This window comes from Chroicocephalus ridibundus, chromosome 15 (genome assembly GCF_963924245.1).
Source record: "Chroicocephalus ridibundus chromosome 15, bChrRid1.1, whole genome shotgun sequence".
Lineage (NCBI taxonomy): Eukaryota > Metazoa > Chordata > Aves > Charadriiformes > Laridae > Chroicocephalus > Chroicocephalus ridibundus.
In genome coordinates, this window is record NC_086298.1 from 6,255,574 (window position 1) to 6,277,834 (window position 22,261).

General features: G+C 46.1%; 2 protein-coding genes across 7 annotated transcripts in view; one reads left to right on the top strand and one right to left on the bottom strand.

Annotated features, from left to right (window-relative positions):
• Positions 1-4,837, bottom strand: SWI5 (SWI5 homologous recombination repair protein). Its single transcript, XM_063353425.1, has 6 exons — positions 4,686-4,837; positions 3,241-3,456; positions 3,072-3,120; positions 2,475-2,596; positions 1,168-1,262; positions 1-708 (listed from the first exon to the last, which is right to left on the bottom strand). The coding sequence occupies exons 1-6, from the start codon at positions 4,835-4,837 to the stop codon at positions 644-646; spliced, it is 699 nt and encodes a 232-aa protein (XP_063209495.1). The 3' UTR covers positions 1-643.
• GOLGA2 (golgin A2) overlaps positions 4,615-22,261 on the top strand; it is a 23,035-nt gene continuing 5,388 nt past the window's right edge. Inside the window, exons 1-24 of one of the 6 annotated variants that reach the window (XM_063352670.1) lie at positions 4,615-4,883; positions 6,183-6,305; positions 6,659-6,739; positions 10,137-10,271; positions 10,905-10,948; positions 11,098-11,161; positions 11,650-11,709; positions 12,168-12,248; positions 14,044-14,082; positions 14,600-14,662; positions 14,909-15,002; positions 15,624-15,730; positions 16,293-16,351; positions 16,620-16,761; positions 17,768-17,857; positions 18,041-18,148; positions 18,250-18,337; positions 18,852-19,198; positions 19,981-20,094; positions 20,384-20,608; positions 20,872-20,971; positions 21,059-21,141; positions 21,753-21,906; positions 22,046-22,113. In XM_063352670.1, the coding sequence (XP_063208740.1) occupies positions 4,836-4,883; positions 6,183-6,305; positions 6,659-6,739; positions 10,137-10,271; positions 10,905-10,948; positions 11,098-11,161; positions 11,650-11,709; positions 12,168-12,248; positions 14,044-14,082; positions 14,600-14,662; positions 14,909-15,002; positions 15,624-15,730; positions 16,293-16,351; positions 16,620-16,761; positions 17,768-17,857; positions 18,041-18,148; positions 18,250-18,337; positions 18,852-19,198; positions 19,981-20,094; positions 20,384-20,608; positions 20,872-20,971; positions 21,059-21,141; positions 21,753-21,906; positions 22,046-22,113 (2,517 nt within the window). In that variant the 5' untranslated portion in view covers positions 4,615-4,835. The remainder of the gene's footprint in view (positions 4,884-6,182; positions 6,306-6,658; positions 6,740-10,136; positions 10,272-10,904; positions 10,949-11,097; positions 11,162-11,649; positions 11,710-12,167; positions 12,249-14,043; positions 14,083-14,599; positions 14,663-14,908; positions 15,003-15,623; positions 15,731-16,292; positions 16,352-16,619; positions 16,762-17,767; positions 17,858-18,040; positions 18,149-18,249; positions 18,338-18,851; positions 19,199-19,980; positions 20,095-20,383; positions 20,609-20,871; positions 20,972-21,058; positions 21,142-21,752; positions 21,907-22,045; positions 22,114-22,261) is intronic. The other 5 variants (XM_063352665.1, XM_063352668.1, XM_063352666.1 and 2 more) reach the window with 5 other exon arrangements.

Here is a 22,261-nt window from a genome sequence, read left to right on the forward strand (position 1 = left end):
TTACTGAGAAATGTGATAGCTGCTTTATTCAGACGGGACAGTTCAACACAACTTCACATTTTGCCATTTACTACAAGAAATGATACAAAACCTCTAGATACCAGAGCAGTTAAGTACAGAAATGCAGAACACCCAGACTTATCCAGATTTGATCATAAAACAAAACAAAAACCCCAAATCACCACAACTTCAGCTTTCTTCCCTCCCTACTTCTGAGGGTTTTTTCCTTTTCTTTCAAAGCAGCTATTACATTGCACATGTGTATGCCCTCACTTCCTCTAGCAATTCAGTATCCAAATAGCCCCTGGATGTCGTAGAGAAGCAAAGGCTCCATGGGAAGTCTTAACACCAACCTGAATTCCAACCTTTCCAATAAAAAAATAAAAATACTGTTCATCAGGTAGTAGAAGAAATTATCCAAAGTCCTACATCCCTTTCCCACAAGCAGGAAACGGTTGGTAGATTCAACAACTTTCACGTTCCAAAGCTTCCTAGAAATGAGGCTGTTAACCCATACGCTGTTGCAATTCTACATACATATTTCTGAGGCCACCTTACGTCAGTTCTAAACCACTAGGACACTAAAACATAATGGGCCAGTAACAGTCATTTTTGCAGGACGTGGCAGTCTTCAGGTTCAATACTAGTCGCTAAGCTCCAGATCATATTCAGGGTAGAGCTGCTTTGTAGTAACCCCTCGGATAACAGCTAGAAAAGAAAGAAATACCATTGCTTTCATTAAACAAAGATCAGATCGATCAGAGAAGTTGTACTTTCCTCCCAGTAGCCTCTAACTATCCCATAGAACCTTCCATAGCCACAAAACCAAAGATTTTGCAGTTTTGCTCCCCGCTTGTCTCAACACTTTTCTTGTTTAAGTGCGTGAAGAGCAAACCTGACAAAAATCAGTAAGACTTACAAAGTTTTGGCAATTCATAACACAGGCTAAAATAGTGGTAAATAACAATTATTTCACTTGTTCAGTTCTAAAAACCTCCCAAGAAAATAACAACAAAAGCATTTGTGCTTGCACTGGTGATTAGGTAATATAAGCCTAGAATGAAGAATCCTTAAAACAAGCTCTGCCTTCATGGCGCAGTAGCTTCTCTCTCTGTCTACATGAAAACTTCGTCTAAGAAGTTCTTCCACAGCTTTCCCCTTCCTTACCCAGCTTGCCTAGCAGCATCTGTCCAGCATCTTTAATATCATTGTACTCATGGAGCAGAGAGATGTGCTTCTCCAATTCCTCCAGGCTGTAGCCTCTGTAACAATAAAGCCAGAAAGGTCAAAAATCATAGAAAAAATGATAGAAAAAAAAAAATGACACAGCAGGATTGCTGCTGCTGCTGCAGCATAGCGAGTGCTGCCGCTGCTGACCAAGTACAGAGAGGATATTTGAGATACACAAGCCCAGCACGTCAAAAGCTGAATCTGAAGGCAGCAAGTACTGTTGCTACAAGTCATAAACATGAAAGCTACAAAAATCAGCAAATCCTCATTTTGAGGGTTTTTCCCACATCAAGACTTACCAAAAAACCCCAACAATCCACTCCCTGAGTTCTCAGAATCAAGTAGAAATAGGAATAGGCTGCAGTGAATTTGATTTATACAAATCTCTAATCTGCATCTAGGTAACAAAAAAATATTTAAGGTCTATTTATCCTTGAGGATAACCCCCCCCCCAGCTTTTGGAACAGCCTTTGTTGTGCTACCATTTCCATCTCACGCACTACACATTATCTTAGAAAATATCACTCCTTCGCAACGAATAACCCACAGAGATTCTCTCTCTTAAAAAAAAAAAATAATCAAGCAGCAATTTTATCTCAGAACAGCTGCTAACAAGCAGCTGCCACAGTGTGTCATAAGAAACCACAATAAAACAGTTGCACGACCCTGTACGTGGCACCCGTCAGGCCACAGCGTTCTGCGGGCCACTTGCTTGTCTGGAAAATACCTCTGCTTCTCAGACACAAAGGTTTAACCCACTCGCCTCAGACACAAAGCAGACATTTGAACAAGTCACAGAACATTTGATCAAGGGGGAACAAAAAAGGAAATAATTTTACCTAGGACTAAATTGGGCAGGTCATGCAAGTCATGATCTGAATTTTCATTCTCACATGATCAAGCTCTTCTGGTAGCATGACATGTTGAAGTCTCACCATAGTTAAAATTATTCGTTCCCCATTTACACATAATTACCTCAGCAGCATCTGGGGTAAAGTTAAAATCTTTTTATCCAAGGTCCTACTAAAACTTGTTTTGCTTTACCAAATAAACCAGAAAGAATTCCCTCATCTTTAACAGGTCCCATAACTCAAAACAACACTGTAATCAACACTTTATAGCACCATGATAAAAATGGCATCACAAGAGGTTTGCTTTTAGCTCTAATTCCTAGACCATATTTTGTTTTAAAAACAAAAATAACTGAGGCATCACAGGGAACACTGAGCTTGCCAACGACATACTCAGACAACAATTGTGCAATTTCCTGGTCCAGAGCAAGGTCTTTCTGTTTCAGCTCTTCAATTTCATAGCGCAGGGCTTCTTCGTTGGCTCCATGAGGTTGGCAGGCCCTTGGAGACGGGATCTGTAGAGCACAGAAGATGTTTAACACTAACTCAGCCCTGGCTGAGATGCTACCCGGCTGGTGGGCAGTGATCAGAAAATATGCTACGTGTCATTGGATCAAAAAGGAGAAAAAATAAAAGGGAAAAAAATATCTCCTTGGCGGGGATGAGGGGAAGCTCATGTAAAATCTTTGTGAGTTTATGTAACATCAGCCTGCTCCAGATCATACTCAACAGCATTTTGGAGATTTACAGTGTAAAGTGAAAATAAAAAAATAAAAATCACAATTTGGCTTTTAAGAGAAGCTCCCAGGACGGTGCAGCGCCAAACCGCAGGGCCGGCAGGGACTCGGGCAACGGGGAACTTCACCCTCCATGAAAAACACCCCCCGCCGGGCCGGGGACGTACGAGCGGCTGCCGGGCGGCAGGGCCGGCCCCGGGGGCAGCCGCCGAGCAGGGACCACCTCCCCCCCCGAGCCCGGGCGGGGACTCACCGGTGACTTGAAGCCGGCCGCGCCGCTCCGCCGGCCGCCACCGGGGGTCCTGGTAAAGCAGAGGGGCCGCCGCGTCAGAGGCCGGGTACCCCCACGGCGGGGCCGGGCCGCCTCGGCGGGGGCAGGGGAGCGAGGGAGGGGAGTGGGACAGCGGGGAACCGGGTCCTACCTCCTGGGCAGAGGCCGCGGCAGGGCGGGGGGGCGGCGGGGCGGGCTGCGGCCCGCGGTCGGCGGGGACCGCTCGGCCAGGGCTGCCGCCTCCCGCCGCTCCGGGGCGGGGCACGCCGGGAGCAGGAGCCCTGCCGCGGGGCACGCCGGGAGTTGTAGTCCCGTCTCCGCCGCGGAGCACGCCGGGAGTTGTAGTTCTCCGTTCACATGGCCCAGCCTGGGAACCCCCCCCACCCCCCCCTACAAAGCTGCAGGTAGCACAGGGCGTAATTACCCCAATTACCGCAACCGAGGTGATAACGCCTTCCAAAAAACACCTCAGAGCAGCCCCAGCTCCGGGGCCCCAGTCGGAATGGGGTCTCAGGGAGTGCTCTGGCTCCCCATGGGGTCACTCATGCCATTATATATTATATATATATATTTATAGAGGAGAAGCTGCCACTGCCCGAGCCGCTGGCTGCCCCCCACATCCTGCCGGGCAGGGGAAGCGCTCGCTGAGGGCCCCGCGCAGCTCCCGGGCGTGCAGCCATAGCCTTCTGTTACGGTTATTGTCATTCAGACAATTATTCTCTCACGCGATGAGCCCTCCCCACCTGGGAAGGGGAATCAGGGAAAAACAAGGAAACCCGAGGGTTGACATATAAACAGATGCAATACACTAACACTTAATAATTAACATTAATAATGCTGAAGAACCAGTATTGATCCCGATGCCAATACAAAGCACACGAGGCCCATCCCCAGCCCATTCCATCGCGGAAGCCATGCGCTCCCGGCAGGGACAGCCAACGTGGGACTCTGCGAGCGCGGCGGCGGCGGCGGGGGGAAGGGACGGGCTCAGGGTCCGGCACCGGGGCGAGGAGTGCTCAGGGTGGCAGCCAGCAAGGGAGAGAGAGAGAACTCCTGAGCAAACCTCCAATTTATATTGAATGGGACATTCCTGGTATGGAATAACCCTGTTGGCAGCCTGGGGCAAGCGCCCGGGTCTCGCTCCTCCTCGTCCCCACACCTGGCGAGCCCCAAAACACCGAGACCTCGAAACCCACACCCCAGAGCTGGCTGGAGAGTGAATATTTTCACCAAATCAGACACCAGAGTCTTCTAAAAGCACAGTTTTCCCAAGCATTAGAAGAGAAACGAGTCTCGTGTCGCTCAAACCAGGTCACCTTCCAAGGCCTCATCCCCGCTACCACGGCCTGGACACCAACACCCGCTCCGGGGTCCAGTGCCATTCCCGGCCCGGCCACAGCGGCCAGCGCTTAGAAGGTCAGAGGACCTGGGAACGGGATCACAGGCCGGCGACACCCGACGCCCGCGCCAGCCGCCACTTCAAAGGCAGCGCTCAGACACCACAGGATAAAACGGCGACGCGGAGCTGCAGGACGCGCCCTGCGCAGGCGGGGGACGCCCGCCCCGCTCCCCGGCCGGGTGTGTAGCCGGCATTACCCGGGGCCACCGGGCCGCAGCGGAGCGAGGCCGCCCCCCGCCGAGCCCCGTGCTGCGGCCCGGCCCGGCCCGGAGCCGGGCGGGGCGGAGTCTGGCGGCCGCCCCCGCCGCTCCCCGCCGCGGCTGACGTGGCCCGGGCGCGGGGCGGACATGGCGGACGGCAGCAGGCAGAGCAGGCTGGCGGCGGCCAAGAAGAAGGTGAGGGGACGGCGGGGACCGGACGGGACAGGACGGGGGGGCTGGCGGCGGCCGGGCTCCCCGGGCCCCGCGCGGATCGGGGCCGCCGGGCCGTGCCTCCCCCGAGGGGCGCGGGCCAGGCCCGGCCGCCGCCGCCCCCTCAGTCCGGGCCGGGCCAGGCCGCGGTGGGGCCGCCGGGAGCCCCCCCGGTGCCCGGGGCTGCGGCCGGGCCTTCCCCGCTGGCGGGGCCGCCCCCGGCCCGGGGGAAGGCGGCCGTGGGGAAGCCGGGCCCGGGCTGCCGCGGTGCCGTGCGGGCTGCCCGCCCCGCTTTGGTTGTTTTCCTTCCTCCCCATCTTTTTCTATTTTATTTTATTTTGTTTTTATTATTTCCCCGGGGGAAGCTGGTCCCCGCGCGTCCCGGCGGGATGCGACTGTGTGTCAAAGTCATGCGAACGAGAAAGTGTCCTGGAGCAGTCCAGGCTTCCATTTTGAAATCCTCTGAATAATGGGATCCTTCTTCTTAATTTATTTCCCTCCCCCCCCCCCCCATCCTGAGCCGCAGCCGTGCCCTGCCCGCCCGGCGGCTGGCGCAGCGGGGACGGGGGCGTTTGGGGGCGGTGGGGGTGTGTGGGCGGTGCTGGTGGAAGTTATATTTACATATAACTGCCCAGGACTCCCCGGGTTTGGGCTTAAGTGTTCGATAACATCCACAGCAATGCCGGAAGAGCTGTCAGGGTTCAAGTTACAGCTTATCAGACTGGCTTTTCCTGGGTGAAATGAGTAAGATTTAAAAATCAGTTGTAGATTGCTTCTCCCCTGAGTTCGCAGTTATTACAGTATCTGCATTAATGTGTTGTCCGTCTTTTTCCTTTTTAAAATCCTTCACAGAGTGGAAGATCTTCCTAAAGTGTTTTTTCACTTTACATTCAGGATTAATTGCCCTGTATTAATTTTCCCTTACTGCTCTTAATTATAACCCTAAAAAAAAAACAACCCCAAAATGTCTTTTAATCTCCTTTTAGATGCAGTATAGAGTATGAAGTTGTTTCCCAAGAACATCATTAGCTGTATGCAAAAGTTGAACATTTATAAGTTTGAGCCTCTTGGCATAAACCCATCACACTGGCTTTTACTTTAGGCTTCTCTGGACTTGTTTTGATTTTTATTTTTTTTCCCCAGAGGGACTAACTCTTTGAAGAATGTTTCTCTCGTCTTTACGCTTGATCTGAACCCAGTGGAGGGTTTTGTTTTTTTTTTTCTGACATTATACTCATAGAAGGCATATTCTGTTTGCACTTCAGATTATTCTTTTTTTCACAGCTGAAGGAATATCAGCAGAAGAATAGCCCTGGAGCAACTGCAGGAACCAAGAAAAAACGCAAAACTAAGGAAGGCAGTAGACCCGAGACTCCCACCAATGATGACCAGCAGCCTCCAGAGAATGTGAGTGTCTCATTCTTTCCTCCCAAATTCATTTGTTCTTTGGTTTTCTGAACAACATGACCAGAGTAAAACCTGAATGGCATAGATGCCCGTATTGCCAGTTACGACGTGTGCTGCAGCAGTTAGCACCACCTCTCCTGGAAGGTGGACGCTGGAGTCGGGGTATGTGCCGAAGCGGTGTCTCATCATACAACGCTGTTGGGCAGCCCTGGGTGTGTCCAGAGCTGCTGTTTTGAGCTGCGTGCTCCTAACGAACTGGAGGATGCTGGTTTCTTTGGCTGCCTTTGATTGACATTTTCTCGCTGTCCTTTTCTGAGCCGTTTCTCTTTCCCCTTTTCTTTCGCCTCCTTTAGATTCAGAACATTCTGAAGGTGCTGGTGTCAGACCTTAACCGCTCCAATGGGGTAGCCATACCCTCATTGGACAAGAGGAAGGTGAGGCAGTGCTCGCGTCCCTCGCAGTGACTCCCTCTCCCTGCTGCATGCTTCGGGTTCTGTTTACACTGACCTCGATTTTTTTGGATGGAACCTTGTCCTGACACATCCACTGTCAGTTGCTTGAGTTTTGTTGCTGTTTTTATTAACATGAAGCTATTTGTTAACGTGTGTTTCCATTGCTCATAAGTGCTTGTTTCCTGCTGGTTTGTGTCAAACTTAACATGTGAAAAAGTGAAGCTTGTTAAAAACTCTTCCTTGGGACGGTCGAGCTTTGAGGAAAACCAGGAATTCGGGGTGAGGCAATAAACTAACTGAACCGCTGAGGAGAAGTGCACTAGAAGAGGTAGTGTTTTCTTAGTCCGTATTTCTCCTGTTCTGGGTGTCATTGCTTTATTTCCTAGAGGCTTGGATCTGAAGGGCTCGTGTCCAGGGAAGCAGCTACCCCAAGTAAACTGTCTAGTTATTCCAGCCAGCCCATTTTATGATAGACGACGAAACTTGCAGAGGTGATGTACAGTCTGGCAAGTACCATGGGTTTAAATATGTTGAGGCAGGAAGTCAGATACTTCAAGTCAAAGCATTTGCAGGCTTTACTGTCTTCGTGTTCCCCAGGCTCTGAAGAGGAGAGGGCAGGAGGTACGCCAATAAGCAACAGGAATGTGTTCAGGAGCAAACATAAACAGCCTTTAAAAAAAAAAAAATTTCAGACTGCCAGTTTATTTAAATAAGGCTCAAATTGTGATAGAAACTCAGGGAAGTCAAATTCTGTAGCCCAGAATTTTGTTCCAAGTTTGTTGTACCAAAGCTCTGCTTTTCATTTTCACTTGCATCATTTTGGTAGCTTATTTCCCTACTACCGTTGTTCCAGTCTAGTTGTCATAAAGTAACTCATTATTGTATTTACTGCATATCTATGTGTCTCCAGCAATAAATGTAACTATAGCAATCACCAGGGGTACCAGAGAGTTGCAGTGAAACCTGCAAGGTGGAATGATGTTCACTCTGAATTGCCTTTATATCCCTTTTCTCCTTTTTTTGTGTGACTTACAGCAGCTGTTCTGTCCAACTCACAGAGTGAACAGTAGAAAGTTTTTCCACCTGGACCTTACATGTGTAGGTTGATTATCAGCAGAACTTGAGTGACCGCAAGCCTTGAGGGTGCTGGATGTGCCTGTCTAGCATCAGAAAGCATGTTTTGGTTGAAGTTTCACGCTTGTTATGGGGAGTATTTTCACTTAATGCTCATAAGCTCAGCATAAGTTAGATCTCAGAGGAAGAGACTGGTTTCACATTGGAGAGCAAGACGAAGATGGGTGGTCCATTGTTGTTGCTGAGATGGCGTTTGGTCTTGCAGTGAAGACCTGCCTGTGTCTACAGTTTTAGTCCCATTCTGAAAATGGAGAATTTATTACTTCCATTCATTCTTGTTTTCCCACTTTTTTTTTTTCTCTGCTTCCTTAGCATGGAGAGATATATTTTGATCCGATTGGCTGTTATGGAATTTGTGGATTATTGTGTCTCCGGTTTTAGGAATAATTTGAAAACTAATCTTTAATTGCAGTATGTAACGAAAGAAAGATTTTCCAGCTGCCAGCTTGTAAAAATCCTGAGTCAGGAAAATGCTGTTCAGAAACTCATTTGATGCTAATAGGGCAGAAAAGCTGATCATTAGCAGCTGAACTATTGCTGCCATTGGTGTCTTAATATGAGGCAGACTTCTCCCTTCTCACCCACTTCAGCTTTCTTGGCTGGGAAACACAGAAAACCCAGCAAAATAGGAGCCTTTGTGTGAAAGCAAATGGATTCTATATGCTAAGCTGACCAGAATTACAAACTTTTTATTTGACATTATTAGAACATAGTCTAGAAATTAGAAGATAATTGCTTTGCTCCTAACTCTTTCCAACAAATTCAGCTGTTCAAATAGTTTTTTGGGGTTTTTTTATTTATTTCAAAACTGCTTATTGTGGAGGAAGAAGTTCTTGTGGTTAAGGCACCTTACTGGTTTTTGCATCTTGAAGCATTAAGCAAAAATAACGTCCTGATAAGACAAAAAATAAGGAAGCATTTTTGAGATGTACTGGGGAAGATGTTCCTTCTGTCCATCTGATGTTCTGTATTGATGAGTGTCTGAACCAATAGAGGTGAAGTAACCTGTAGCTGGAGGGACTAAGGGAATTCTTGACCTTCCTATTAGCACCCAACATATATTGCTCTTTGAGAGCACAAGTATCTGTCCTGCTAAAAAGAAATTGAGAAAATTCTATTTGTTTACCTCTGCAGTCTTCCAGCTTATTGCTTTCATTAAATCTGTCTTCACTGTTACTGTATTTTCTCTTTGCTGCTTGATTCATGAGTGAAGTGCTGAGCAGGTAAACGGGGAATGCTGAGAGAGAGATTTCTTGTTTCCTGTGAAGAGCCCAGAAGGAAATGACTGAAATAAGAGGGAGCTCTTTCAGATGGAATAGCAGAGCTGCACTATATTGGTGGGGTTGCATGTTGAAAGATTATCTCATTTACTTTGTAGTGTTGTTAAATGATGACTTACCGGAGCTGGATGATGAAATAAATTGCCATAAAACACTAGAGTGCTGCTCTGGGCCTTTATGGCTCTCTGATGCTGTACAAGATAGATGAAATTGCCCGGTTCACTGTGGCTTGGTAGAGGTGTCAGCAGATGCTATTCATCCTTCCACGAAGGCTGGATGAGAACTTGCATTGCTGTCCAGAAATAGTTTTTTGGCCCTTCTCTTTTCTATTTAGATTCTTGTAGTCATGGCATTCATAGCTCCAGCAGGGCTACAGGCACCTGCTCCCAGCCACCCTGAGTTTGGCCTCTTCATAAATCTGTTTCTAAACTTGTGGCTCATGGCATGCCACAAACTCTGCTGAGTTTTAGGTGGAGCACTTGAGTTTGACTAACCCAGTTTTCAAGTAGTCACTAACCTGTTCTTTTCTATCTCAATTTGCATACAGTGATCCGTGTTTTCCCCAGACACATCTTGAAGGTAGTGCTTTTCAAAGCAGAGGGACTACCATCTGGCTTTGCCCTCGCTTGCTTTTTGGCGAATCCTTTGCAGTAAATGTACTGTGTGTGAACTTAGAGTCGGGTGACATTATTGCCCCATATTACAGAAGCGAGTTTGATTATGGGACACGGGTTCTTTCAGACTGGCTCTGAGAGGGCACAGGTCTGGGACGGTGTGTGTTTGTGGGCTGATGCAGTCACCTGTTTGCTCTGGGGAGAACACAGATTCCCCTCCACGTGTTTCTAAATGATTTGATTGTTCATCTCTGTCTAGTTTTCACAGGCAGATCACAAGGTGATGTGTTCATGTGTGTTTTCATTCATTTTGCATGAAGGCTGTAATCCCTGTGATGTGTTTTGTGACAGGCATACTTTGACAGCGATGTTGCCACTCGTAATGCTGAACAGCTTGCTACCGATGTCCCTGTGCTATCTAACACCAACAGTCTACCTAGTTGTGGTTCTGTTCTGCCTGCTCCTGGGAGCATGCAGCTGACACAGGTTTGTGAATCATTATGAATATTGCCGTTGAACCATTGAATACTGGTTAGCGATACCACGTCTTTTCTGAGAAAGATGATCTTCATAAATATGACATGACTAGTTCAGATTTTCTCCTGTTAAAAATACTACATTCTCCACTCTCCATCTAGTCATCATGTATCTGTCTGTGAGAACAGAGAGAGTACTAGTGCGCACGTGCCCCTGCATCTCCCAAAGCTGATATTTTCCTTCCCCTTCTCTCCTGTTTCATTAGCAGAAAGTGCCTTTAATAAGACAGAATGTCTCCAGTCGGATCAGTCTTCATTCCCTTTCAAGATTCAGTTGAAGTACTGAAAGGGAAGCACTACTGAAGCAAAGCGAAGTGTTGGTTATACTGCTAAGTAGTAACAGCAAACAAAGCCTGTAACACTTAAGTTTCTCCATTCCAAGAAACCTGGGCTCACACCACTCAGAAATGATGTGTAAGCCAGGACTGAGTTGGTGGTTTTAAGTTCATCTTTCTTTGGGAAGCAGTAATTACAGGTGCTGTGGAACCTGAGCCCAGATGTAATCAAGTCTTAGTGACACATTCACAAATGTGACTCCCATCTTCTTTTACAGGCTTGTAAATTTTTGTGTTTCAATCCACAGATTCATGAAGCTGAGGATCATAAAAATGCTTTGGATGAGAACAGGTGAGTGTCTGTGTGCGTTTCTCAAACAGCTTTGCAATGGGATCCCAAAGTGTCCAACAAATTAAGGTTTTATTCCTCCCCAGTGCTGGTCTGACTGGGGGCAGTTCTCTGGGAGAAATTTTCATCGTGAGGTCTTTCTTTGTTCCCAGGTCTATCTCATCAACAGAAAGTCTCCGCCAGTTGTCTGAACAACTCAATGGCCTGGTTTCTCAGGTACAACCTCATTTTGATCCATTTGTTCTATTAATTCTCTTGATGTTTGATGTGGAGTTTTGAGCAGTCAGCTCAAGAAAACACTCTTCAATCTTAGAGGTGTCTGCAGTCATCCTCCTAAACAATACCGTATTTAAGCATTGAGAGGCAAAAAATCCTGTTTTAGGAATGTAAAATTTCAGCAGTAGGAAGAAAAGCAGAGTGGGATGAATCAACAGCATGTATTCATGGAAAGATGTATTCTTGATTTAGTGGAAAAGAATCCAAGTCAATCTGCATAATTCACATCAGCTTGTCACAAAGGGGAGTCTGCATCTATCCTTAGCCAGAAAAGTATGGTTTTTGTGCCTGTGTGTGGTAATTTGAAGTGAAAGGTGCTATAAGAAGTAGTATTGTGACAGTCGGTTCTTACTTAATAGTGATTTGTTGCCTTGGGGAATAAAACTGACTTACAATAAAACTGACTTACTTGACTGGTTTACTTCTAGTCTACGTCGTATGTGAATGGGGAAAGTGCTGTTTCTTCCACAAATATTAAGGAAATGGAAGTAAGTTGTTCTCAGTCTATTTCTTTCTTATTTGTGACTGTTGATCGCTTATTGGGACTTCTGTGATTACAGCAGTGTTAATGAGACCTAACTGAATGCACAGCTCACATACACCGCTGTCTAGCCTTGTCTTGTGCTGTAACTGGGTAGCTGTGATCAACAGTAGGAGGCAGGTGTCAGAGGTGTTTCCAGTCTGGGGACAGTGTGGCTTCCATGCACCTGCACTTCTTATTTCTCATTCACTTTTATGTCCAAGTGAAGCCTTGGCAGAAATGGATAAAAGATGTTGACGTCCCAGCTGCTTTTGTTGAAACCATAGATTTTATTTTGTTTGGAGAATCTGATTGTATCAAACTGTGATGATGATTTATTTTTCTATCCTTTTTAATTATTGCTTTTTTCCTCCCCTCCTCCTCTCCTGCTCCTTCCTTTTTCTCCTATCTGCATGTGCCCATCAGACACGTTACCAGGAGCTGGCAGTAGCCCTGGATTCCAGCAATCTAACTAACAAACAGCTCGTTACAAAGATAGAGGAATTGGTAAGAAACAATCCAACCAACCAGTTTGACATTGTCTTTGCTGCTCCTCCATGCTCTCTGGGTGTCTGCAAGGTTATGGGTTCTCTCATAGTGACACAAGGAAGGCTGCTTACACAGCACTTTTAAGGAACAAAATGGGCTGTATGGAAAACGTGTTAAGAGGATCAAAGTCTAAGGCCACTTGTGAATGTATTGGCTCATCTGAGGAACATGAAACAGAGTTTTGTTGTTTCCATTTAAGCGTGCTCTGTTGATCTCATCGTGCTTTCCCTGGATGATAAGCATCCTGATGAAAGAGCTATTTCTGATCCTGGTCTGAATCCTTGAAATACAGAATTCTGGTGCTGGCAGCAGCGTGAAAACCTCCTTTCTGCAGGTGATGATGCTGTTCTAAATATATCAGCAGAGTGGGAGCAATAGGTCTAAGAGAGAGCCTGGGGCTGGTTTCTGATCATATCCTGAGCTTCTCTTGGCACGATGAATGAACTGCTTTGTCCTGTGGCCTGCATGGATTCCTGCTGCTGCTTTTCAGCCTTCAGCTTTAACACTGCAAGAAATGCAGCTAGGTGGACTTGTTTCAGTCTGAAAAGAGCCTTTCTTGTGTGAAATACTTTTCCCCATTTTGTTCCTCAAACTACACTTTTCCCAAAGTTCAGCATTTCCCAGTGTACCCCATGACCCTTCTTGTTGTTTTATTTTTAGTTTTGGGTTATTTTTATTCCATTCTGTTTATTTTTGTCTTTTAACTGGGCTGCAGAGGTACCTAGTGTAGTGCACTGCCCGCCCAGGATTCTCCTTGTTTGCCTGCTTTTCTGTTTGCCTGGAACTATGTAGGGCCTCTGATGCATTTGTGGTCTTGCCTTTGCTTTTCCTGGTTACATTGTGCACTGGCATTGCTAGAATCGAAACCTCTAATTCATCACCCTTCCATCTGCAGTTGTGTTTCAAAATGTGTTGAAGTAGTAGTAATAAAGAAACAGGTTGGCCAATGTCCATTCTTTGGGAAGGGGAAAAAGTACTAATTATGTAGTTACTTTTGAGGCATCTGTGAGAAAACTGCCAGGGGGACAACAACAGCCAGTGGCAAACACAGCAGCACAGTTTGTGTGGCAGCCTGTAGACAGCTGTCACCCTTGTCTCCTTCACCCCATATCTAAAGATGCACTATGTATGGTCAACAAATCCCCATATACTTCACCCATAAGATCAAAATTGGCTAGGACAGAATTATCCCTTTTCTCTGCATTTGGCTTCCGTGCTCCCCCATACCACCTTTTGCAGAAGCCTGCCAACATACGTGCGGCTCTGCATGACTTAAAGGCCAGTTGTTAAGTGGGATAAAGGTCTAAGGTCTCAGTTAGACTTATGTTTTTTGTTCGGGTTTTGGGGAGTTTTTTGTTGTGGTTTTTTTTTTTTTTTTTTAAAGCTTTTCAAGTGATGATCCTAATACATCAGGGTTACTACAATTAATTTCATAAATGTGGGATGCAAGTGTAACTGAAGTTAGTGGACGCTCAGATATATACAAGGGTTCCAGTAGTGGTATTTGAGAAGAACTATGGTAATGTACTGCGCAATGAAAAACATACCTGGCATATAAGGCATATTTGTGAAGGGAGACTCGAATCTATTATTTTTAATAGCTAAGACGAACTTCCTAGTCTTCTACAGAAAGGATAATGGAAATTGTGTTTGCAGTAATTGGGCATGTATCCTACTTGATTAATGTGAAAATGTGTTTCAGCAATATGAGAGTATTTTCTCTTAATACTGGCATATCATTTTTCTTCCATAGAAACAGCAGAACCAAGAAGCAATGAATCAGCTGGAGAAGGTAAAGTGTGTCCTATTTTTGGATAGATACAGAAATAGGTATCTGTTTCTCCGAGGAGCAGAAAGCATAGTGGAGTGTGGCACAGGCGCATGCGATCTTGTCTTAAGTTAGATTCAGTTTCGTTTCTAGCATAAGATTGAATATTTTGACTTCCTGAGGTAGGCCTGGCAGGTAGCCTTATTGTTTTGACAGAAGCTAATATTTAAATGCTCCAGTATTGGAGGAGTGCAGTAGAAGAAGGAGATTACAGTTTAAATCCTTGCCAGTAGTTTGCATTCCAAACACTGTCACATTTATGCTAGCAGTGATTGCGCTATGCTGTCATTGCCATTCTAGGATGGATAACTAATGAAGTAGTTCAAATAATGGAAGACTGAAGGATGTCTTTAAAAATACTTGTATCATTTAGATGCTGGAAGGACTACCAATGAATCACTGCTTTTTTTAGTTTGACATAAGCCAACAATGGTTAACTATATACATTTTTGTGCTGAATAGGCATCATTTGTTTATGCAGGAAAAGAAGGAGTTTGAACAGAAATTCTCTAAAGAGCAAGCAGCACTGAGGGAACAGCTACAGGTAAGGCAGAGTCTCCACTACTGTAATATCACCTGGCTTCTGCTGTTTTCTGGATCACTGACCACTCGTAGTCTTTATCCTGGAAGCCATGAGTCCATTCCTTCAGGAAAACTGGGATTCAGTCAGCCAGACTGTACTTAACTGCAAGAGCTCTTTACCTTTCCTGAATTATCCTTTTGTGACAACAGTGGTGTTGCAGTTACAAGCAAAGAAGTTTTGTGCTGAGCTGATTTTCCTTTCCCAAAGGTTCACATCCAGACTATTGGAATTCTAGTTTCTGAGAAGTCTGAGTTGCAGACAGCCCTTGGACATACTCAGCAAGCTGCACGGCAGAAGTCAGGTAATTGACTGTGAGCGCTCCAGCTCAGGCTGTTGGTTAAAGTGTGGATTTCAAGTCACAGGCATGATAGCTCCTGGCAGCCAGCTCACGAACAGTCACTGACTCCTAATGAGCAATACTTGGCACTGTCACTGCGTCTGTCATCATAGCTGCCCCCAAATTGGAGCATGTTGATCCCATGGCAGTTGAGGTTCTTTTGTGCATCACTAAAGCCTTGTCAGCCCTGTTTGGGCCTGGTGACTACCCCAGACTGTTTCTTTCTGATTCTTTTAAAACTTTGTTCCATTTCTCCACCCTGCCTCCCACACAGCTGTCACGTTCTGAACTAAGTTTGAGCAATTCTATTAGGAAAAAAACCCAACCAACCAACATATTGTCTGTTGTTCTGCAAAGGAAGTTTCATCATATCCCTCTAAAAGTGAGGAAGGTGGTTACAGAGAGCTTTACAGCTCAGAATTGCTAGTGATTCACCTGCAGAACCAGGAGTAGAACCAGATCTACTGATAAAAAAAGCTCTGTGCTGCCTTAAGAGCTTGTTGACAAAGTAGAAAGTGCTGTTCAGCCAGTTCCAAAAAGTTCTTTGTGGTTTAGACTCAACTAACTCTGCTCTGACTTGTTCAGGAGAAGTTGAAAACCTGGCTGCTCGTTTACATTCATCTCGCCAGAGGGTATCAGAGCTAGAACGTACTTTGTCGTCTATCTCTATGCAGCAAAAACAGTCAGAGAAGGTAAGAGTCACCTCTGTTTATGCTTAACCAGCAGCTCTGCCTTTGGCTATTTGCTTGTCACTACACTATTGCAAAGTCTGTAGTCCCTGCTTGGAGAAGAGGCAGAAATTAACCTTATTAATTAACCTTGTAAAGCCCTGTATTCTCCATGATCAAGGCAAACTTCATTCAGGCTTCTGTGACCACTAATCATATGGTCCAGTTGCTGTCTTCAGATGTGGCACCTTACTTCATTAGTCTTGCCAGCTCCACACAACAGAAGCCTCGCCGAGACCTTGTCCCAGGAGGGTCTCCATCAAACAGACACTTTAGTATTGATATTAATCCAGAAGTTTGCAGACGTAACCTTATGTTCAGTTAGTAGCATCGCATTTGAAAAGACTGAGCAGACTTACTCCTGGCAAATTCAGGAGGTTCTAAGCAAACCCGTCCTGAGGAGTTTGCCAAAGCTATGACCTTTTCCACTTTAGCTGATCTACTAAAGGTGAAATGAAGTATTTTTGAACATATTATTTGTTTGGATAAAATCTGTAGATGAATCAATAATTTCCTTTTTCTCCAGCATAATAAAGAGTTAGTGAAGGAGCGAGACAACCTGAAAATGGAACTATACAAACAAAGGTAAGTCCATTCTGCTTGTTACCGCAGAGTAACACTACTCTTCTCACTAGGGCCGCAAAACATAACAAGGGGCGCAGACCACAGATGGTGACTTGGGAGGTTGGATATTTAATTTAAAAAACAAAACAAAAAACCACATCAGTAGATACGATGTTTCTGTGATTCTTGCTGCTATGAAGAACTGGATTGTAAATTTATGACATGGACATCAGCACACCCATAGTATCTATAGTGATGCCACTTTAATTTTTTTGTTTGTTTGTTTCAGCAAAAGTAGCGAGGAAATAAAGCAGCAGAATTCGGAGCTGTCAGAGAAAGTTCACTCCCTGGTTTCTGCAAACTCAGCTATGAAGTTGGATATGGAGGATTTGCATAAGAAACTGGAAATGGCTGAACTGATGATTCAACAGGTAACCATAATACTTCGGGGATGTGAGGGTAGGTCACACTGATCGTTGTAAGACTTTGCCTCTGACAGTGCGGGCAAGACTTAACTCTTGTTTTTAAAGAAAGGCTTTAGTAAAAGGCTTTCAGTGAGGCCTCTGAGGAACAGAAAGTCTATGTTCTAAGGAGTTGGAGCAGTAGATGGAAAGACATTGTGACATCGGTCTGCTAAAAGAACGTTATACAATATGAGAGGGTGACTGAACATACCAAGTGTGAAAATATGGTGACATTTCATGCTGGTCTCTGCAGCATATTGGTCAGTTGTGGTGCAGTCTCACTGAGAAACCAGTTGAGTAGGGGTGGTGTTTGTACCCACCCTAGCAGAGGGTGGTGTTTTGGGCAATGGCAACTTGAGGGTCAGATGGGGAAAGTTAAGAGAAGCAGCCAGTTAGAAGGGGAGTGCTTGAAGTGTTAGCAGTCCAGAGTGCAACTTGGTGTTAAGGTGAGCCTGTGAGGCAAGAAACTGCTCTCCCCCCCCGACCCCGGACAGTGGCTTGAGTTACCCTTGAAATCAAGCCAACTGTTACTCTCCTCGGAAAAGTACTGTGTCTCAACTGAACCAGCCTTGCAACTTAGTCCACTGCCACGTTTCAGACATTGGCTTTAAATTCCTGACATGTTTGACAACTTTTAAGGGTCACAGGCTTTTATACCGTCTGATCTGGCTGTATAATACAGACTCTGGAAATGCACAAAGTTTCTGAGCCAAATGATTTGATTAAAGCACATTTTCCTAAAAAAATATAGTAAATATAAAATTGGTAGGGAGGAGCTGCCCAGTTCAGCCTGTTTTACAGGGCTAAAACCTAAACTTTTTTTTTTTTTCATTCCATTTCACTGTGAGTTGGAGCACTTCAAAGAACTATAGAAGGTTCCAACACAGATCACGTGGCAATTACTATCTGTGGAAAGGCTACACTGAAACTGAGTATTAACATTTCACCACAACTTTTTGATTTTTTTTGGCAGTTCTCAAATCAGGCAGGGAGTCTGGATGCCAACCAGCAGTTGCAGATGGCACTGGAAGAGAAGGCGAGCCTGGAAACCCAGGTTGCTCAGGTAAGAGGCTGTATGAAATATGATCCAAATATTGACTTCTGTAAAGAAACTTTATGTGGCAGAAGAATGCAGTCTTGAGTTTTGCATTAACACTGGTTTCTTCAAGCCTTATCCCGTCAGCAGTCACTGCCAAATTTATTTAGCCAGCACAGTTTTCTTTGTGTTTGATTTTGTTTTGAACAGCTCTCAGAGTCACTTCACCAGCTCCAGGCAGAAAGAGATCAGTATGTAGAGAAACTGAAGGAGGAGAGAAGCATTTGGCAGCAGCGGGTGCAGCAGCTCTCTGAGCAGGTAACATCAGGGGCAGGATCTCAGCTGCTTTTGACAAACAAAGGCAGGAGTAAATGCACCATGAACATTGTTTTTAACTTTCACCTGCGTGGGTCTTGCAGGTCCACACAATGGCAGAGGAGAAGGAGAAGCACATGGCCCAAATTCGTGAGCTGGAAGCCAATATTACAGAGCTGTTGAGCAAATCAGGTATGGCTTCCAAAGTGGGGCTTCACACTGCAGAGCACCCGTGAGTTAACTCTGTCCCCGCTGTGCAGGAACTTCTGCACACAAGGTGCAAGTAGGTCTGATGTTCTGAAGCTGTGAAGGCAGCTGAAGGCCTAGTGACCCTAAGAAACCTTTCATCCCCTAGCAAACAAGTGAACTGCTTCAGCTTATTGACCAGCAGACTGTTTATGTCTTTAGCATCCACCTGACTGTACTGTCAGCTTCTGTGGCCCAGGGGTTTGTGGAGGCAGGATGCTCTTGCTAGGGCTGTGAGGGAGTTAGCAGCACACAGCAGGATGCTGTGCTTGCTTTTGGGGTTGTTTTGCTCCTTCGTTCCTCTCCATATCCTGCAGTGAGGATTGGATACTGCAGCTGGTGATACCTTCTGGGTCACAGAGCCCTGTAGGCTGGGGTATGCTTTATGTATGTAATAGCGATGTGTATTACACAGTGATATAGCCCTTTGACTGAGCTGCTCTTGATTCCATTTCCTCAGCAGTTAAGCCCATGGATATTGAGCCTTCCTCACCAGCAGGGCCCACAGCAGCTGAGCTGAGTCTGCAGGAAGAGATCCAGCGGCTGCAGCAAGAGAAGGAGGAGCTGCATGGGCAGTACCAGGCCCAGGTCCGGGACAACGAGCAGCTGAGCCACCTCAACCGGGAGCAGGAGGAGCGGCTGCTGGAGCTTGAGAAGGCTGTGCAGCGCTACAACGAGGAGTCTGTGGACAGACAGCAGATCCTGGAGGACATGCAGAGTGACAAGGCCACAATCAGTAGGGCGCTGAGCCAAAATCGGGAGCTGAAGGAGCAGCTGGCTGAGCTGCAGAATGGGTTTGTCAAACTGGTATGTTTCTTTTGTGCATCTTTTCCCACTGCTTCCCTCACTGGTGCAATCTTTCCATAGCACAGATGTAAAAAACTAGCAGAAGCATTATCTGTCTTTTGTCCTCTGAGGCTATGGATGCTATGTCTTCTGTGATCCATATTGCCATGCCAGGAAGTTCCCTGTAATCCCTTAATCCCTCAGAGCAGTTTCCTTTTCCCCCTCATCCCCTGGCAGTCAGGCTGTTTCTTTCCCTGATTATTCCTCGTGCCCTTTGACCCTTCCCATTTTCTGTTCCCTGTGTTTGCCCATGAAGAAGTTCTCAGCAGTCTTCTCTTCTGTTGCTGTCATTCGTATCTGTCCTGGAGCTGAATCCTTACTCTTGTTTCTTCCAATGTCACAGCTTCCCCCTTGGGGCCCTGGCACATGGACACATGGTCTGGCCACTGATTTTTCTTTAGTCCTGTCTGAACTCTTCTTGTTTTTGAATGTCTGTAGCTCTGTTTGGGATATTCATACCACCCATCTGCTTTGGAGCTTGACAGGCTGTGTGATGTGCCAGGCCTTTTCTTGGCACTGTCCCAGCACTGATTCCCCTGGCTCTTTCCTTGCTGCTCTTCCCTCTTCTGAACCTTTCTGTAAGTTATTTACTGCCCTGAACAGTCAATTTATGGCCCTTAGTTACTCCCCAGAATAACACAAGGGATGGCACCCTGTTGTATTGGGAACGAACATGGTTTATTGTGAGTACATGTTTATGCTGGTTGGGGCAATTTCCTTATACGGTGGCATTTCTCTTGCAGACAAATGAGAACATGGAGGTTACAAGTGCCCTACAGTCAGAGCAACATGTAAAGAAAGAGCTGGCCAAGAGGCTTGGGCAGCTGCAGGAGAACCTGGGCGAGCTCAAAGAGACGGTAAGCAACAGCCGGTGAGATGGTAGGGCAGGTATGTAGTGGTTTATGCAAACTGCTGGAAACTTTCCAGACTTTGATGGAAGGATGGAAATTGGTATTGTAATGATCAAGCTGGGAGCCTTCCCCCATCGTCTGCTGTCTGATGTGAGGGACCAGCATGTGGGGGCAGATGATGGCTGCCTGCCTAGTTGGTGGCTTTGGGGCGATGTTGACAGCTTGGATCATGTCACACAGATCAGCTTTTCTGGCAGAAATGGTTTGATGTGATGGTTCGATCTTGTCGTGTTAGCTGGAACTGAAAACACAGGAGGCTCGGGGACTGCAGGAGCAGCGGGACCAGTACTACAGCCACTTACAGCAGTACGCCGTGGCGTACCAGCAGCTGGCTGCCGAGAAGGAGGAACTGCACAAACAGTACTTGCTTCAGACACAGCTGATGGATCGGCTACAGCATGAGGAGGTTCAGGGGAAGGTGACGGTGGAAATGCACCTGAAAGAGCTGCAGCAGACGAAGGTAACAGTAAAAAGGGACAAGCTGAAAGATGGGAGAAAAAGTGCTTAACTATATTAAGTATTAATTAAGCAAAAGATTGGACCAGATGATCTTTGGCAGTGCCTTCCAACCTGGGCTGTTCTATGATTCTGTGATTCCATCCTGTGCAACACAGGTGAATGATACTTGCCTGGAGCAGAAGCACCGCTACTGCCTGAAGATGTAGTGACTGTTTGCAGTCTGGCTTGCACAGGTTTTGGTGATTTTCTGCTTCTCTCTCGCAGGAAAATCTGGAAGCTGTAGCTAAGGAAAACAAAGAGCTGCAGGCCCAGATCAGTCAGTTAGCAGCAGACCTGGATGGCAGGGTTTTGCACCGACTAGAAGGCGAGTAGCTGCGGCTGGTCTCCAGGGAGGAGGTAGAGCTGGGCTCCCTGGGGTATTACCTCCTTGTTCACCTTCCTCCTTTTACAGGAGATGAAAGTGAAGCAATGACCGAAGAAATAGAAAAATCTTCATTTGTGATCCCAGAGAAGTTTGAAAGCCATGAAGAAATGGTGAGTCTTAATGGGTAGAAAAGCCTTCAGTTTTAGTTCTCAAAAAAGGTCTAGAAAAGGAGACAGGTTAAATTGCAGAGAGGTTCCACTGGGTGCATGGATCAGCTGTAATTCCTACCAACTAAGGCGCAGTAACGAGGGAATCAGGACGGCTCCCTGTGCATAGCAGCAAAAAACCCAGGAGTTCTGCAGCATCCTTGCAAGATAGGCTGGAAGTCTGGCAGTGGCTTTAATTATGAAGACAACTCAGCTGGCAGAGTAGCTCTCTTAATTATGATGATGATGATGTTCTCTTTAGTTTGGAAGGCAATTTGGAAATGGTGTTGACTATCTACTAGATTTTTCTGTAAGTACAGTCATAATTGGAAAATACTGTGATCAAACAGATACCGTGGGAGCTAGTATTTAACCTGTGTATTTGTACTGCTTGGGAATGAGAAAAGATGCAGTAGTTGCTGCCTGGTTTAGTTCCAGGACAGTCACTTAGTACTTTGGTTTTGTACCCATAAATAAAATGAGGTAAACTGTTACTCTCTTTGTCCTGAGATGCACCATTGATCGTGCCTTACACAGGAGAAGAACTAATGTGCACGCTCTGGAATTCTTCTTAGGTTGCTTTCTTGACATCTGCCATGTCCCAAGTGGAGAAGGAGCGAGAAGACATGAGGCAGCAGCTGGCAGCTCAGAAACAGCAGTGCAGAAGCCTCCTGCAGCAAATAGCAGCTCTTAGGCAGGAGCAGCAACATGATGTCACGCTGGGTGGAGGTAAGAATTTTGTGCAGTTGGGGACAGTGAATATGGAGGCATGCCTCGGCCAGCTGCACTGGCCTCTAAAACAGATCTACAGGTTTTATGAGTGCATCATGTCCAAGGAGGAACTGTAAATTATACACATCCCTTCCAGGTTCCACCATGGATACTGTACCAGTGGAGGTTCATGAGGCTTTGAAAACTGCCATGGAGAAACTACAGGTAGGGAAAGGATCTTCTCATCATTTAGCCCCGCTACGCTGCTCAGATGGAGTTTGATCCGGTGTCACACTCTCTTGCAGCAGACACAGACAAGTTGCAGGGGAATAAGTAAATGTTCTGTAATAATAAGCTATTTCCTAAAAAGCTT